The 16,012-nt window shown below is 42.9% G+C and overlaps 1 protein-coding gene across 6 annotated transcripts in view; it reads right to left on the bottom strand.

Annotated features, from left to right (window-relative positions):
* The window catches only part of Mast2 (microtubule associated serine/threonine kinase 2), a 156,675-nt gene extending 141,333 nt beyond the window's left edge, over nucleotides 1-15,342 (bottom strand). For 2 of the 6 annotated variants that reach the window (XM_021159308.2, XM_029475989.1), the window contains exon 1: nucleotides 14,855-15,342. In XM_021159308.2, the coding sequence (XP_021014967.1) occupies nucleotides 14,855-15,034 (180 nt within the window). In that variant the 5' untranslated portion in view covers nucleotides 15,035-15,342. The remainder of the gene's footprint in view (nucleotides 1-14,854) is intronic. The other 4 variants (XM_021159305.2, XM_029475988.1, XM_021159307.2 and 1 more) reach the window with 3 other exon arrangements.
* Nucleotides 15,343-16,012: the final 670 nt, after the last annotated feature.

The raw sequence follows: 16,012 nt of genomic DNA on the forward strand, positions 1-16,012 counted from the left end.
CAGCTATTGGTGCTTTGCAGGAGGCAAGTGAGGCCTATCTGGTTGGCCTTTTTGAAGATACCAAACTGTGTGCTATCCATGCCAAACCTGTAACAATTATGCCAAAAGATATCCAGCTAGCAAGCCGCATACGCGAGAACGTGCTTAAGAGTCAATTATGAGGGGAAACATTTCATTCTTTAAAAAAAAATTTTCCTCTTCTTCCTGTAATCAGTAGTTCTGAATGTTAGATATTTTTTCCATGGGTCAAAGGGACCTAAGTATATGATTGCGAGTGGAAACAGAGGGGACAGAATCAGGTATTGGCAGTTTCTCCATGTTTATTTGTGTGTGAATTTTTAATATAAATGCAAGATGTAAAGCGTTAATGCAAGCAAAATGTTTTGGTGAACACATTTCAACAGTTCAACTTTATAACAATTATAAATAAACCTGTTAAAATTTTCTGGACAATAACAGCATTTGGATTTTTTTTAAATAAGTAATTTCTTATTGACGGCAACTAAATGGTGTTCGTAGCATTTTTATCACACAGTAGATTCCACCCATTCACTATACTTTTCTAACTGAGTTGCCCTACATACAAGTACATGTTTTTAATGTTGTCTGTCCTCTGTGCTGTTCCTGTAAGTTTGCTATTAAAATACATTAAACTATTAAAAAAAAAGTATTATCTCACCAGGCAGTGGTGATGCACACCTTTAATCCCAGTACTTGGGAGACAGAAGCAGGTGGATTTCTGAATTTGAGGCCAGTCTGATCTGCAGAATGAGTTCCAGGACAGCCAGGACTGCACAGAGAAAAACAGTCTCAAAAAATAAAATAAAATAAAATAAACAGACAAAACAACAACAAATGAAGCATTATCTCAACAGACATGAACAAAGTAAGAAACCATCTGTACACATCCATCTGGAAAAGGAGATTCCAGATACAGAAGCCATACGGAAAAAATCCCTAAAGCAATAGTAATTTTTTTAAAATGTTCTCAGGTAGACAGAAATGTTTACTATACTTGGGGACCACCAAGGCAGCCATTGTGACTAGAGCTAGTAAACAAGATGAGGAAGTTAGACCAAGGGCAAGATTTCATAAAGTCTTACAGGACAAAGTCAACAGCACTTTGGACTTTGATCTAAATTATGAAGGAAACAACTGTAAAGATTTTTTAGTAAAGTGACAAGCTCATACTTAAGGTTCTACAGAATGATTTTAATCTATGTGTAAAATATCACAAAAGGAAGAGACCACTAAGACTAGAACAGAAGATGAGTTATGAAACTCATAGGAATTTACATGAAAGATCTAATGGGGTAACACTGTAGATTCTGTAGTTCTACCTCCCCCCTCCCCACCAGCCCTTGGCAGGATTTGTCTGTGTATCTTTGGCTGACCCCAAACTCACAAAGATCTACCTTCCTCTCCCCCCTAAGTGCTAGGATTAAAGGCATGGGGGCCACCATTACCCAGTCTGACAGTATAGAGAAATGGTGGAAATGAGTAGGGTGGTTTCCTCAATTTGAATGTAGTACCTAACAGACATGAGGGACTAGATGTAAAATGAAAGGTTAAGAACAGAATCACAGGACCAGCAGCTTGGCTCAGTGGGTAAAGGCACTTGTTACACAGACTGATAATTGAGTTCCATCTTTAGAATCTGCATAGCAGGAGAGCATCAACTCCATCAACTTATTCTGTGACCTTAACTTGTGTTTGGAGGTACAAGCGCACGCGCACACACACACACACACACACACACACACACACACACACACACACGCACGCACGCACGCACGCACGCACGCACGCACGCACGCACGCACGTACTGTGTGGTGCTTTGAATGAAAAATGGCCTCATTGTTACTTTGGCCGGGCGTGGTGGCACACGCCTTTCTTTAATCCCAGCACTCGGGAGGCAGAGGCAGGCGGATTTCTGAGTTCGAGGCCAGCCTGATCTACAGAGTGAGTTCCAGGACAGCCAAGGCAACACAGAGAAACCCTGTCTCGAAAAACCAAAAAAAAAAGAAAAAGAAAAAGAAAAATGGCCTCCATATTCTCATAGGAAGTAGCACTATTGAGAAATGTGGCCTTGTTTGAGGAAGTGTGTCACTGGGGGTAGGCTTTGGGTTTTCAGAAGCCCAAGCCAGGCCCAATGTCCCTCTCCCTTCATGCTGCCTGCAGATCCCATGTAGAACTCTCAGCTCCTTGACAGCACCACATGCTTCCCTTCATGACAACAATGGACTAAACCTCTGAACTTATAAGCCAGCCCCAATTAAATGTTTTCTAAGAGTTGTCATGGGGACAGTGTCTCTTTACATCAATAAAACCCTAATACACACAGATACACTATAAAGAAGTCTAAAAAAATAAAAAGGAACAAATCAAATCAGTACTTGTTAGGTTTAAAAAGAGATTTGAGACTAAGGCGATCCTCTGTTATTTAATGAGTCCCTGGCCTACCTGAGTTACATAGTGAGACCTTGCATCAACAACAACATTATGGAGAGATGGAAAGAGTTCTTGCTGCTCTTCCAGAAGAATGGAGTTCAGTGCCTAACAGGACAAACTCCACAAGCACCTGAACACTCACATACTCACACAGACACACATAATCAGTGAGATTCCAAGATGTGGTCTGAATAACTTAATGAATATGAATGGTGGTGCTATTTGGTAATATGGAAAGACTAGGAAAGACACAGACTGGGAAGTGAACATAAAAAGTTTAATTTGGGCAAGCTAAAAACATGGCTCAGTGATTAAGAACACTGGCTGCTCTTGCAGAGGACCAGGGTTTGACTCCCAGAACCCAAATTGTAGCACACAAATGTCTGTGACTCAAGTTCCAGGAGATCTAATGCTCTCTTTTGGCCTCTGTGGACATATGACACACAGACATACATAAAGGCAAAACACCCATACACATTGTATTAGTCAGGGCTCTCTAGTGTCCAAGAACTTATGGGCCAGGCAGTGGTGGTCCACACCTTTAATCCCAGCACCTGGGGGGCAGATGTAGGGGTTTGAGGACAGCATGGTCTACAGAGTGAGTTTCAGGACAGCCAGGGCTACACAGAGAAACCCTGTCTCAAAAAACCAAAAAAAGAACTTATGGGTAGTCTCTATATAGTAAGGGAATTTGTTAATGACTTACAATCTATAGGCCAACTCTCCAACAATGGTCAGCAGCAGCTGTAAATGCAAGTCCAAGGATCTAGAAGTTGCTCAGTCCCACAAGGCACAGAGAGAATCTTCCTTCTTCCAATGTTCTCATGTGGATCTCCAGCAGAAGGTGTGGCCCAGATTAAAGGTGTGTGCCACAATGCCTAGATCTGGGACTTGCTTTGTCCCAGATGACCTTGAAGTCAGAGATCTCCTTGCCTTAAGTCTCCTGGGATTCATAGCCACTATGCTTCAAGATCTCCATGCCAAGATTTGGGTCAAAACTTGTATCTCCCAGCCTCAAGATGAGGATCACAGGTGAGCCTTCCAATTCTGAATTGTAGTTCATTCCAGATATAGTCAAGTTGACAACCAGGAATAGCCACTACAATCCACCCCTCATCAACTTGACACAAATAATATCTCATGTCCACATGAAACAATAACAAAGTCATGAATACGCCTCACATGATATAACCATTCCTCGTACAATCGCAAACACATTTGTAAACTTACAATGGGGCAATGTCCCTTGGGAACATTCTTTTAGTATCTCAACTTAAACACCAATTAATGTTAAAGAAATTGGAAGAAAGACAAATGTATTATTAACCAAGTAAAACAGAAGCATTCATATTACTTTATAATCCTCATTTCTGCAACTGATTACATGGTCTTAGCTGGTATTTATTAACTACCTTTCTCTACTACCTAGTCTGTATTTCCTCTACTCTCTGCAAGCACCTCAGCAGGTATTGGCTCGTTCCAGATGGGTCTGCATCCCTTGCCATCCTGCTTGGATTAAGCTGTTGTAGTTTCCCACTGACTTTAATCACAGGACATGGTAGTACTAAGAGATGCCCTAAGGGATCTCCTGCACTCCAGACAATCCTGCCTACCTCCATTGTGGAGAGGTAATCCAATTTCCCCATGGTAATCTGTATCTATCACCCCTCCTAACACTGTTATTCCCTTCTTAGCCTGTTGGTTTAAGGGCATTAGAAGCAAAAATGACTAGGGAAGTCTGAGCTTCCAGTTCAATGGAATGTTTGTTGTGGCTCCTGGTAGGATCATTCCCCCTCTGGAACCAAAACTTCTAAGCCAGCAGAACCTATAGTTGTGGGAACAGGAAGCAAAAATTTTCCTAGAGGGACACTAGGAGTGATAGTGAGTGGAACTATTCCCTTCTCCAGCCCTTGATTCCTGGACCAAGGAAATACCATGATGATGGGTATGGCATTCTGTCAGTCCGTGGATGGTGGTTTTAGCAGAGGCATTACATGCAGGAAAGGCAAATCCATAACCAGAATAAGTATCTACTCCAGTAAGAACAAAATGTTGTCTTGTCCATGGGGGAAGCAGTACAATGTAGTCAACCTGCCACCAGGTTGCTGGCTGGTCACCTCGAGGAATGCCATATCTGGAGCTCAGTGTTAGTCTCTGCTGTTGGCAGATCCGGCATTCAGTAGTAGTTGTAGCCAGGTTGAGTTTAAGTCCATGTTGTTGAGCCCAAACATAACCTCCACCTCAGCCACCATGGCCACTCTGTTCATGTGCCCACTGAGCAATGACAGGGATGGCTGGGGAAAGAAGCTGACTGTCCACTTATCCATGTCCACAGGTCATCTTATCCACTTGATTATTGAACTCCTCCTCAGCTGAAGTTACCTTTTGATGAGCATTTACATGGGACACAAATATCTTCACATCCTTTGCCCATTTGGAGAGATCTATCCACATACTTCTTCCCCAGATATCTTTCTCACCAGTTTACCAATCATGATCTTTCCAAGCCCCTGGCCATCCAGCCAATCCATTGAGTCAGTGAACAATCGTACATCAGGCCATTTCTTCTTCCAAACAAACGTGTGTACTACCCAAAGTTCTGCCCACTGTGAAGATTTTCCTTCACCTGTGTCTTTCAGGGTTGTCCTGGAAAGGGGTTGTAATGCTGCAGCTGTCCACTTCTGGATGGTGCCTGCATAAAGTGATGATGCTGCAGAGCCATCAGTAAACCAAGTCCTAGTCTTCTCTTCTTCAGTCAGCCGATCATAGGGAACACCCCATGAAGCTATAGGAGCATGCTTGGCAGCAGATGGCATTGTAACAGGAATAGAAACCATATTTGAGCAACCTCTGCATGTAACTTGCCGGTGCCTTCAGGACCTGCTCTGGCCCAAGCACATATATACTACTTCCATTTGATAATAGACTGCTGCTGTGCATGTCCTACTTTATAACTTGGAGGGTTTGATAACACCCAGCTCATGATGGGCAGTTCAGGTCACATGGTAACTTGGTGTCCTATTGTCAAACATTCAGTTTCCACTAAGGCCCAATAGCAGACCAAGAGCTGTTTTTCAAAAGAGAGAATAGCTGTCTGCAGATGATGGTAGAGCTTTGCTCCAAAATCCCAAAGGTCTCTTCTGTGATTCACCTACAGGGACCTGCCAGAGGCTCCCAACAGCATCTCTATCTGCCACTGACACCTCAAGTACCATCCAGTGTGCTGAGTCATATGGTCCAAATGGTAGAGCAGCCTACACAGCAGCCTGGACCTGTTGAAGAGCTTCTCCTGTTCCAGGCCCCACACAAAGCTAGCAGCTTCACAAGTCACTTGGTAAATGGGTCTGAGTAGCGCACCCAAGTGAGAAATGTACTGTCTCCAGAATCCTAATAGACCCACTAAACATTGTGTTTTTTTCTTGGCGGTGGGAGGGGCCAGGTGCAATAACTTTTCGTTCACCTTGGAAGGAATATCTCTTTATGGCCCACACCACTAGACTCCTACGAATTTCACAGAGGGAGATGGTCCTTTAATTTTGGTTGGATTTATTTCCCATCCTCTGATACGCATATTTGTTAGCAGTGAGTCCAAAGTGGTTGCTACTGTCTGCTCACTTGGTCCAATCAGCATAATGTCATCAATATAGCGCACCAATGTGATATTTTATGGAAGAGATAAACAATCAAGATCCCTTCTAGTTAAGTTATGACACAGGGCAGGGGAGTTAATATATCCTTGAGGCAAAACTGTGAAGGTATACTTGCCGACTGAAAGCAAGTTGCTTCTGGTGATCTTATGGACAGGTACTGAGAAGAAGGCATTTGCNAGATCAATAGCCGCATACCAGGTGCCAGGAGATGTGTTAATTTGCTCAAGTAACGAAACTACATCTGGTACAGCAGCTGCAATTGGAGTTACTACCTGATTTAGTTTTCGATAATCAACTGTCATTCTCCATGATCCATCTGTCTTCTGCACTGGCCAGATAGGAGAGTTAAAGGGAGATGTGGTGGGAACCACTACCCCTGAATCTTTCAAGTCCTTGATGGCGGCAGTAATTTCTGCAGTTCCTCCAGGAATGTGATACTGTTTCTGATTCACTATTTTCTTTGGCAGAGACAACTCTAAAGGCTTCCATTTAGCCTTTCCAACCATAATAGCCCTCACTCCACAGGTCAGAGAACCAATGTGAGAATTCTGCCAATTTCTAAGAATATCTATCCCAATTACACATTCTAGAACTGGGGAAATGACCACAGGATGTGTTCAGGGACCTACTGGACCTACTGTGAGTCTGACATCAGTCAAAACTCCATTAATCACCTGCCCTCCATAAGCCCCTACTTTAACTGGAGGGCCACACTATTTCTTGGGATCTCCTGGAATCAGCGTCAATTCAGAGCCAGTATCCAGCAGACCCCGGAAAGTCTGATTATTTCCTTTNCCCCAGTGCACAGTTACCCTTGTAAAAGGCCACAGGTCCCTCTGGGGAAGAACTGGAGAAAGGCTAACAGTAAAACCTTTAAGTATCTTATCAAGATCCTTCCTCAGGGGAACCTGGCCACTCCTTCATTCAAGGGGTTCTGGATCTGCAAACTGGCTCAAGTCTGGAAATTGATTCATTGGCCGAGATTGCCTTTTGCCAGGATCCAATGTAGCCTTTCTTTCATTTGTTTGAGAATTTTTCTGCTTATACAGATCAAACAGATATGCAGTAGGCTTCCTATCTATTTCATGCCTGGAAACACCATGAATGAGTCTGAATGAGTCACACCATTATAAATTTCACCTCTCCTGTGCTCACCATTATGGGCTATGTCATTATAAACATCGTTTTGTCTACGCTGTCCATTATAATAACTACGATCAACTTGTCTCTGGCGATTCAGTGATGCCACCTGACCCTTGCTACCTCAGAGCCCAATTAAACCCATTGCACTTAATTCATCTAACTGAGTAGCAGCATCTCCAACCCTAAGGTCTGGCACAAGGAAAAGGGCAAGAACAAAACTCTTCAAATGTGTCGGGGCCCCTCTCACCAGTTTGCGTCTTATAGGACTCATAAAGGGCATATCTTCTGGGCCTTCCCATTGTGGAGGATTAGGTTTTACACAATGTGTCCACTTTAGCATTGCAATTTCCCTGAGTCTTAAAATCTGTTCATCAACACTAAAACAAAGGAAAATCAGGCATCTCCCACTCCTTTTCAGTAGGTCATAAACACTTCAGCCAACCATTCAAATTTACTTCTGATACCTTTAACTGTGTGAACTTCCATACTAAACCTAGAATCTCCCCTCAAAGGGCCCATGTCAGTAAACTCAGCCTGATCTAGTTTTATGTTCCTTCCACCATTATCCCACACCCTTAAAAAATCCATTCCCACAAATATTCCTCAAACTTCTGCTTGAATGAATTAGCAAACTCATTACGCTTCCTCGTAGTGTGTCGCATTTCCTCATGGACTACAGGGGAGTTGGGAAGGAAAGGGGGAAAAAGAAGACTCCACAAAGTAGCAAAGACTGATATGTGTCATCACACCTAGTCAAGTTTTTATTTACTATAATTATGCAAATGTATGATACAATACATTGTTTCAATAAATGGCCATGGTGTGTAATAATCAAATTAAGGCAATTAATAAAGCCATCACCCGAAACAATTATAGTGAAACATAAACTTCGTATTTTTAAATATGCAATATACAACTGCACCTTTGTTCATACTGACCAATCTCTTCCTATCTCTCCATCTTCATCACTATTTTCTATTTCCATAAGACTGGCATGTGAGACCACACAGTACTTTCTGTGCCATATGTCCTCTGGATTTATCCATTATGAATTATAAGCTTCCATCTTTTCATAGCTTAATTTTGTATGTGTGTGTGTACACATATCACATTTTAACTAACAGTTGATTCTCTATCTTCTCTAAGTACAGCCATCATAAACCTGGGTTGCTGCTTTCTCTGAGATACATAGATTTAATTTCCTTTGGGTATATAATCCCAAATAATAGGATTGATAGACTTATAAAAGTTCTCATTTTTGTGTTTTCTTTTATACATATAGTTCCTTATATATTCTGGATATTATCCCCTAAATCAGATAATTGGCAAAGGCCTTTTCCCATTCCATAAGTTGCCCCTTCACTGTTGCTATAACTGTGTGGAGCTTTTCAATTTGATGTAAGCCATTTCTCAAATTTTGCTTTTGTTGCAGAACGTTAGATCTTAAGACCCTTGCCTGGTGCACTATCATGAAAGATGTCCCATAAACATGTTTCTAATGGTTCCAGGTTTTGTATTTAACTCTTTAATTTATTCTGAGTTGATTTTTTTGTATGGAGCTGAAGGGTAGAAAAGGAGTTTAGTTTCCTTCTGCGTGTGCATATCCAGACTTTTCAGCACCACATATGAAAGAGATTGTCCTTTCTTCAATGTACATACTTAGCACCTTCATCAAAAACAAATTACCTGTAGACACCTAGATTCTAGGTTCTCCATTTTAGTTTACTGGTTTATATGTCTATTTCTATGACAATATCATGATGTTCTGATCATCATAGCTTTCTAGTTTTGTTTCATTATTCTTTTAGATTAATTTTTTTTTAGTTTATATATGTGAGTGTTTTGCTTGCATGTAAGTATGTATACCAGGTGTGAGCAAATGGCTATGGAAGCCAGAAGAGGGCATCACATCTCCTGGAACTGGAATAGTTGTAAACTATACTGTGGGTGCTGGGAGTAACCAGGGTCCTCTACAAGACCACCATCTCTCCAGCCCACTTTCTAGAATACTCTAAAGTGTTACAATGCCTCCAACATAACTCTAAGGTTGGCCTTAGATGAGTAAGATCAGTATAAGGAAAGCAAAGATAGTATCAACAGATAAAATCACATTGATTCATTCGTAAATAAATTTTAAATTCATATTGCTTTATCTCATTAGATAAGCCATCGTTTTCCTATAAAAATTTCCGTTTTTAGAGGTGGTAGTACTGTAAAGGATTGTAGTGCAGGATCTAATAGACAGCATAAAGTGGAAACTTCTGGTTTCTTTAACAACTCAGTTTGTGTCACGTGATGTTTTTCTGGAGGCTGTCTTGTAAGAGAGGGTATGTGATGTTTTGCTGAGAAGGCACAAGATGGTTAGAAAGAGTATAAGTAAACCCCACGAATAGTGAGAGGATGCTCTTGCATTATTATGCCTTGCAATAGTTCACTTCTTCACTGGTCTTTGCTGGTCTTCATCAAAGAGAGAAATGCACCGAAGAACTTCTCCAGGTATTCGGGCTGACTCCTAAGGATTCAGCAGAGCCTTGCTGTTTCTGCTGAATTGTGCTGCAGCTAATGATTCATATTTGGTGTCTGCTACTGAACTGAACTACTGGTATTTTAACAATGAAGAGTGAAACTGCCCCAAAGAACTACGTCTAAACAGGTCCACAATACCCTTTTCGTATTAACCTTCTTTCTCCACTACCTCTGGCCAATAGGCTAGAAGGAAGGCTAAAATGTTTCAGAACCCTAAATACAGTAGGTTTTAAAGCATCTAAGGCTAAAAGGCAAAAATGTTTTATCATGATTACTGTGTCAGTGACTTTAAGACAAATTTAAAGCTGATCCCAAGAAAGAAAGATAAAGTAATAGGAATTATATAACACAAATTAACAGGAAAGAGTAGAACAGTTTTTTTTTCATTCCACACTTATTAAGCATCTATGACATACCTAGGAATGGATAAAAGAATATATTACAAGCCAGGTAGAGCTGAGGCACACCTTTAATCCCAGCACTTGGGAGGCAAAGGTGGGCAGAGCTCTGAGTTTGAGGCCAGCCTAGTCTACAGAGTAAATTGCAGGACATGAAATGCTACACAGAGAAACCCTAGTTCAAACACCAAAAACAAAACAAAACAAAATTCAAAGGCTTGGAGACAAGACAGTGAAGAAGACAGCCTGTGAGAAGTCTGTTCACTGATAAGACACTGACAGCCAGTTAGGATATCCACTAAGCAATCATCTGTTTCTAACAAATATTCACACAGATAACTACATCTCAAGTAGTTATTTTTATTTATTCTGAACCTGTGTATACAAAGATAAATAATACAGTGTGAACTTCTAAGAACTCACTACTAAGAAAACAAGCTCATTTCAGCAGAGGGGGACAAAAGCACAGACGCTAAGAAACCCAGAGGGGCATCTAAATTCTTTACGTGAACAATTCAAGTACACCTTGACTGCCAAGGTCTTCACACTTTATTCTGTGAATAATAAGCTAATATGTCTCCGAAGACAGAAAAATTCATAAATTCTGGTATTATACTACATAAAGGAGTGACTAGCAATGACAATAAACACAACAGACATCTAAAGTTGAAGAGGGTTTTTGTCATTATTTAAAAAGAATCTACATAGCACAGGTTGGCCTAGAACTCATGAGCTTCCTATATCAGCTTCCCAGTCCTACTAGTACTGCAGCTGTGTACCATTACACCTGGCTTAGAAGATTCTAAATGTTTCATCACACAGACACACACATACAATAAACAAACAAGCAAACAAAAAATATTTTTCTTAAGCTTAAAAAAAAGAAACAAACCCAGCCATGATAGCATATACCTTTAATGCCAACACATAAGAGGTGAAGGCTGGAAGATCTCTGTATGTGTGAATCCAACCTGATCTTCTAATCAGTTCTAGGGCAGCCAGGGGCCAAACAGTAAGGCCTTGTTTTGTTTTGTTTTTTAAAAAACAAAACCAGACAGATCTGCAGGGCTTACTAGCTTGCACTGTCTATTTGATGAGCTCTAGGGCAGTGAGAAACTCTGTCTCAAAATACAAATAGGAGGTGGGAGAATGACTCAGCTGTTAAAAAATGCTTGCTGCTCTACCTGATGGCCTGAACTGAGCCTGCAGCACTCACTGTAAGGTTCATAACTGCCTATAACTCCAGTTCTGAGGTACCCAACACCTTCTCTGACCTTGAAAGACACCTGAAATCCTATACACATACCCACAAGCAACACACATCTACACATAATTTTTAAAAGGAAAATAAGCTGGGGCAGTGGTGGTGCATGCCTTTAATCCAGCATTCAGAAGGCAGAGACAGGTGGATTTCTTTGAGTACAAGGCCAGCCTGGCCTACAGAAAGAGTTCCAGAACAGCCAGGCCTACCCAGAGAAATCCTGTCTCAAAAAGCTAAAAAAAAAAAGAAAGAAAGAAAGAAAGAAAGAAAGAAAGAAAGAAAGAAAGAAAGAAGGTGTGAAATAAAATCTTTAAAAAAAAAAAAAAAGGTGGATGGTGTCTGAAGAATTATATCCAAAGGTGTCCTCTGACTCAACACACACACATATACTTTCCCTTTCTCCCCACTCCATAGAACTAAGTTTTGTTTTGATACACTAAGCACAAAGTTAGCAACATAGATCTAAAGAGACAATCAGGCTTAAAGACTCAAATGCCTCTACCAGGAGGTTCTATAATCAATATATGAATGAAAGACTACAGACCTTTGCTCTCCAGCCATCCCCTGCCATGCAGGAGCTTGCTAAAGAATGGTGGACAAGAAAGAACCAACATTAGGACCAAGCATATTACCTTCAAAGAATGTTTTAAGAAAGGAATGAAAAAAAGCACAGGAGAACAGTCCAAGAAACACTAGTGAGATGAATATTCCCAGGAGGAGGGTTGGCAGGACTACAACACATGGTCAACAATGGCAAATAGTTCACATAGTGAGAAGATGACAACTAGGGAAAACTATCAAATTTAATTACATTTTAAACAAATTCACTGACCCATTAGCAGAATTCTCTTTGTAACTCTTTCACAATGTTTTCACAGGCAGACACACCTTATTTTAAGTTGCAAAATAAGTTTTAGTATGGCTACACTGTGGAAAATTATACAACAATGAAAAAGGAAAGTGTTTCTATAAGGAACACAGAAGAATGCACAGGAATTATTTTAATGAAATAATTCAGTAACAAAGAGTACAAACTTCACAATATTATTTATATGAGTTTTAGCTAAAGAGTAATCTATGCTGTTGGGGTGGGAAAAGTGGTTAACTGCGGTAACAAAGGGTAATCAGTAGGATAAAGTAAGAGAACTAGAAACGTCCTCCACCCTGGCCTGAATAATGGATCTATGGTTATATTTGTCTGTAAAATTTCACACTAAATGAACCTTAGATTAATGCATTAAACTACATCAAATCTCAATTTAAAAAGCAAGCCAAAAAAAGTTACTCATGACCTTGAAGGCAGTTTGGGGAAAGCATTAAGTATACAAGGCAAACCATAATATTAGGAATACACACACACACACACACACACACACACACACGGAAGAAACTGACATAAAATACAAATTCAAGAAGGTTATTGGCACGTCTTTAATTCCAGCACTTGTGAGACAGAGGCAGGTGGATTTCTAAGTTTGAAGCCAGCCTGGTCTACACAGTGAGTTCCAGGACAGCACCAGGGCTACACAGAGAAACCCTGTCCCCAAACTCGCACCCCCCCAAAAAAAAAATGTTGTTGGTTAAAGGCAACAAGATAAAGCATATTAGGAGAGAGGAAATTACACATTTCAAGAAAATTATACTTTTTATTTAAGCTATAAGGCAAAGAACAATATAAGTAAGACTTTTAACAGACAAAAGGGTGTGTGTACCAACGATGTAGCCTCAGAAAAAAGGATAACCGGTTCTTTCTCTGTGACTGTTAAGGATGTGTGAATATAGAAATTATCTTTAAAAAAGAGGGAGCTGGCTGGAGAAGTGACTCAACAATTATGAGTACTTGCTGCTTTGCAAAAGACCTGGGTTTAGTTCGCAGCAGCCACCAGCAGCTCACAACTGTCTGCAACTCTAGTTCCAAGAGAGATGACTCCCTCTTCTGGTTTCCAAACGATATGATGCACTAACATACAAACACTCATAGGTGCAAAAAAGTGAAAATAAAAAGATCTTTTTTAAAAGAGGGGAATCGGAGCTGGAGAGAGTTTCAGCCTCTGGCTGCTCTTCCAGAGGACCCAGGTTCAATTCCCCACCACCCATGTGAGAGCTCCAACTGTCTATAGCTCATTACCAGGTAATCTGACACCCTCACACAGAGATACCTGAGGGAAAAACACTAGTGCACATAAAAACTAAAAGTAAATCATAAAAAAAATACTTAAAAAAAAAAAATAAGGGCGGGGCAGAATCAAACAGTCTTAAGCACTTTACTGAAGCATGCATTAAGGTCAACCTCACCAGGTAAACTAAGTCAGAAGAGGAAATATATTTCAAAAGTTTTGAACGGGTACTAGAGGGGGAGTACACAAGTCAGCAGTCTAGAAGCCATGACAAAGACCCAGAGAATCAAGTGGGGAGACAAAAATCGGAAAATTTTAAAACCATAGGCTAACAGAGTGTAATTCAAAGCAATGATGCATAGGAACATTTAGTTTATATGAGGAGCAAAATAGGAGACCTGGAACTTCAAAGCCTCAAAGATGGGGTCTCAACTGGAGTCTGAAGCAAAGCTGTACAAAAGCAATGCTGTCAGGGGAGTTCATTACTACAGAACATTCTTTCTAAAAATCCAACGAGATCACGTATCTTACAATGTCCCTGTCAATCTCGTTTCACTGAACTTCCTTCACCTGTGAGTAGCAAGTTTATCCTGATATTGGCGACCTTTAACCCCTACTCATAAATACACCTACTATTGTCTACTAAATTACACATCCTGTACATTCGAGAATCCCATGAGTACTTTTACATTTTATCTCTTTTCCCATTAAGGGTAAACTAGAAAGCAGAGCCTTCATCTACGGATTCTCTGTCCACAGCGCCGGCCTTGAGACTGGACACATTCAGGCACTTTTTATAGTGGTTTTAAAGTGGTAGATAGTTACTGAGGACAACGTTAACGATTCTGAATACTTGCTTATAAAAGTATAATGGCCACCAAATGAGAATGCTTGCGAATGCCCCGTTTTTATAACTGTGGGGATAAACTCTAAGACCAGTCAACACTATCAAACTGGCATTTCTCCCTTAAAACTATTCACGCCTCTAGATAACTCCATTTAGTAAACCTACTCTTTGCTGCTCATTCACCCTGCCCACATTCCAGCACCCATTCTCTCCATCCAGAGCCCCAGGCTACCCCCCAAGACCATTTTATTCATTCCTCGGACCCGCCCTACCCCAGGTCCAACTGCAACTCCAGGCCCCCACCTTCATTTCTCCACTCCCCTTTCCTCATCCTCGTCAGACCTCCCACTCCTCCTAACCGACTCAGTAGTCCCCACCCTCACCACCGTAGCCCGATCCTCCCGCGAGGACCCCTCCCCCACGGCGCCCACCCTCGCTGGCGGACCCCAGCCCACCTTACCTGCTCCCTGCTGTCGTGCCCCAAAGGCCCGCTCCGCTCCTCCAGTAGCTGCCTCCCGGGCGGCGCTCGCCGGCGCGGGGGCAAAGACTGCGGCTGGGGCAACTCGGCCGTCCGCGGAGCCGCATCCTCCCGGCGGGCGGGTGGCGGCTGCGGCCGCTCGCGGCAGCGGCTCCGCTTCATCTCCGCGTCTGGGCCCCGCGGGCGTTAGCACCGCGACTGCGCCGGCCTGGCTCGGCCCCCGGCCGCAGCGCTGCCGCGGCAAACCCGCTCCGCGGCCAACATGGCCCGGCGGGCACTCGAAGCCACCCGCACCGGGCCTGCGGTGTCCCCGCGCTTCCTGTGGGCTGAGGCGCCGAGACCTTCCCGGCGCGCCTCACGGAGGCAGCATAGCCGCCGCCGCCGCGCCCTCCGCCGCCCGGCACACGCTCGGCCGGCCACCCGCCGCCGCCGCGGGCTCCGCCGCCAGCCGCCCGCCCGCCAGCCCGCCCGGCCCGCCCCTCGCGCGCGTGCCCGACGAGCCCGCCTGCCGCCCACAGAGCGCGGCCTGCCGTGCACGCGCTGGCGAACGGTCGCGAAGACCCGCCCGCGGCCCCGCCGCGCGCTCTGAAGCGGAAGGGGGCGGGGCTCCGGGCGCGCCCGCGTCGGCTGCAGGACGCCCTTTGATTCTTCCATTCATCCCTTTGGTACACACTGCCTGCGGGACTGAACGCTGTCCAGACTGGGAAAAGACTTCCAACGGGAGGGAGGACACCAACACTCTATTTACCAGCAGATATCTGCTCACCCAGTTCTCCCCTACGCTTCAGAGACTAGTTAACTCATCCTCATGTTAGAAATAAGACTGAGATGTAGGGAAACGAGCCCAGTCACAGACATATCAATATGTCCCAATAAACCCTCCCATTAGTTGAGGGTTCCCATTCTTGTCGCTCTGTCTTGTTTACACTGCCTTTGACAGTTCCACACAGTGTGACAATGTGTAAAGTTCTGTAAAAGAAGTGATGTATTCCTTAGGGGTGCGGAGACTAAAAAGGCTTTGGAAGATCTGGGCTTCCCACTGACAATGAAGTCATCGTGTAGACACGGTCCAGCCTGCTGCGGCCTGGGCAGCCTGACCTGCCCCTTCCAATGACTCATCTGCTTTAACAACACGTGGCA

Source organism: Mus caroli, chromosome 4 (assembly GCF_900094665.2).
Source record: "Mus caroli chromosome 4, CAROLI_EIJ_v1.1, whole genome shotgun sequence".
NCBI classification, from domain to species: domain Eukaryota; kingdom Metazoa; phylum Chordata; class Mammalia; order Rodentia; family Muridae; genus Mus; species Mus caroli.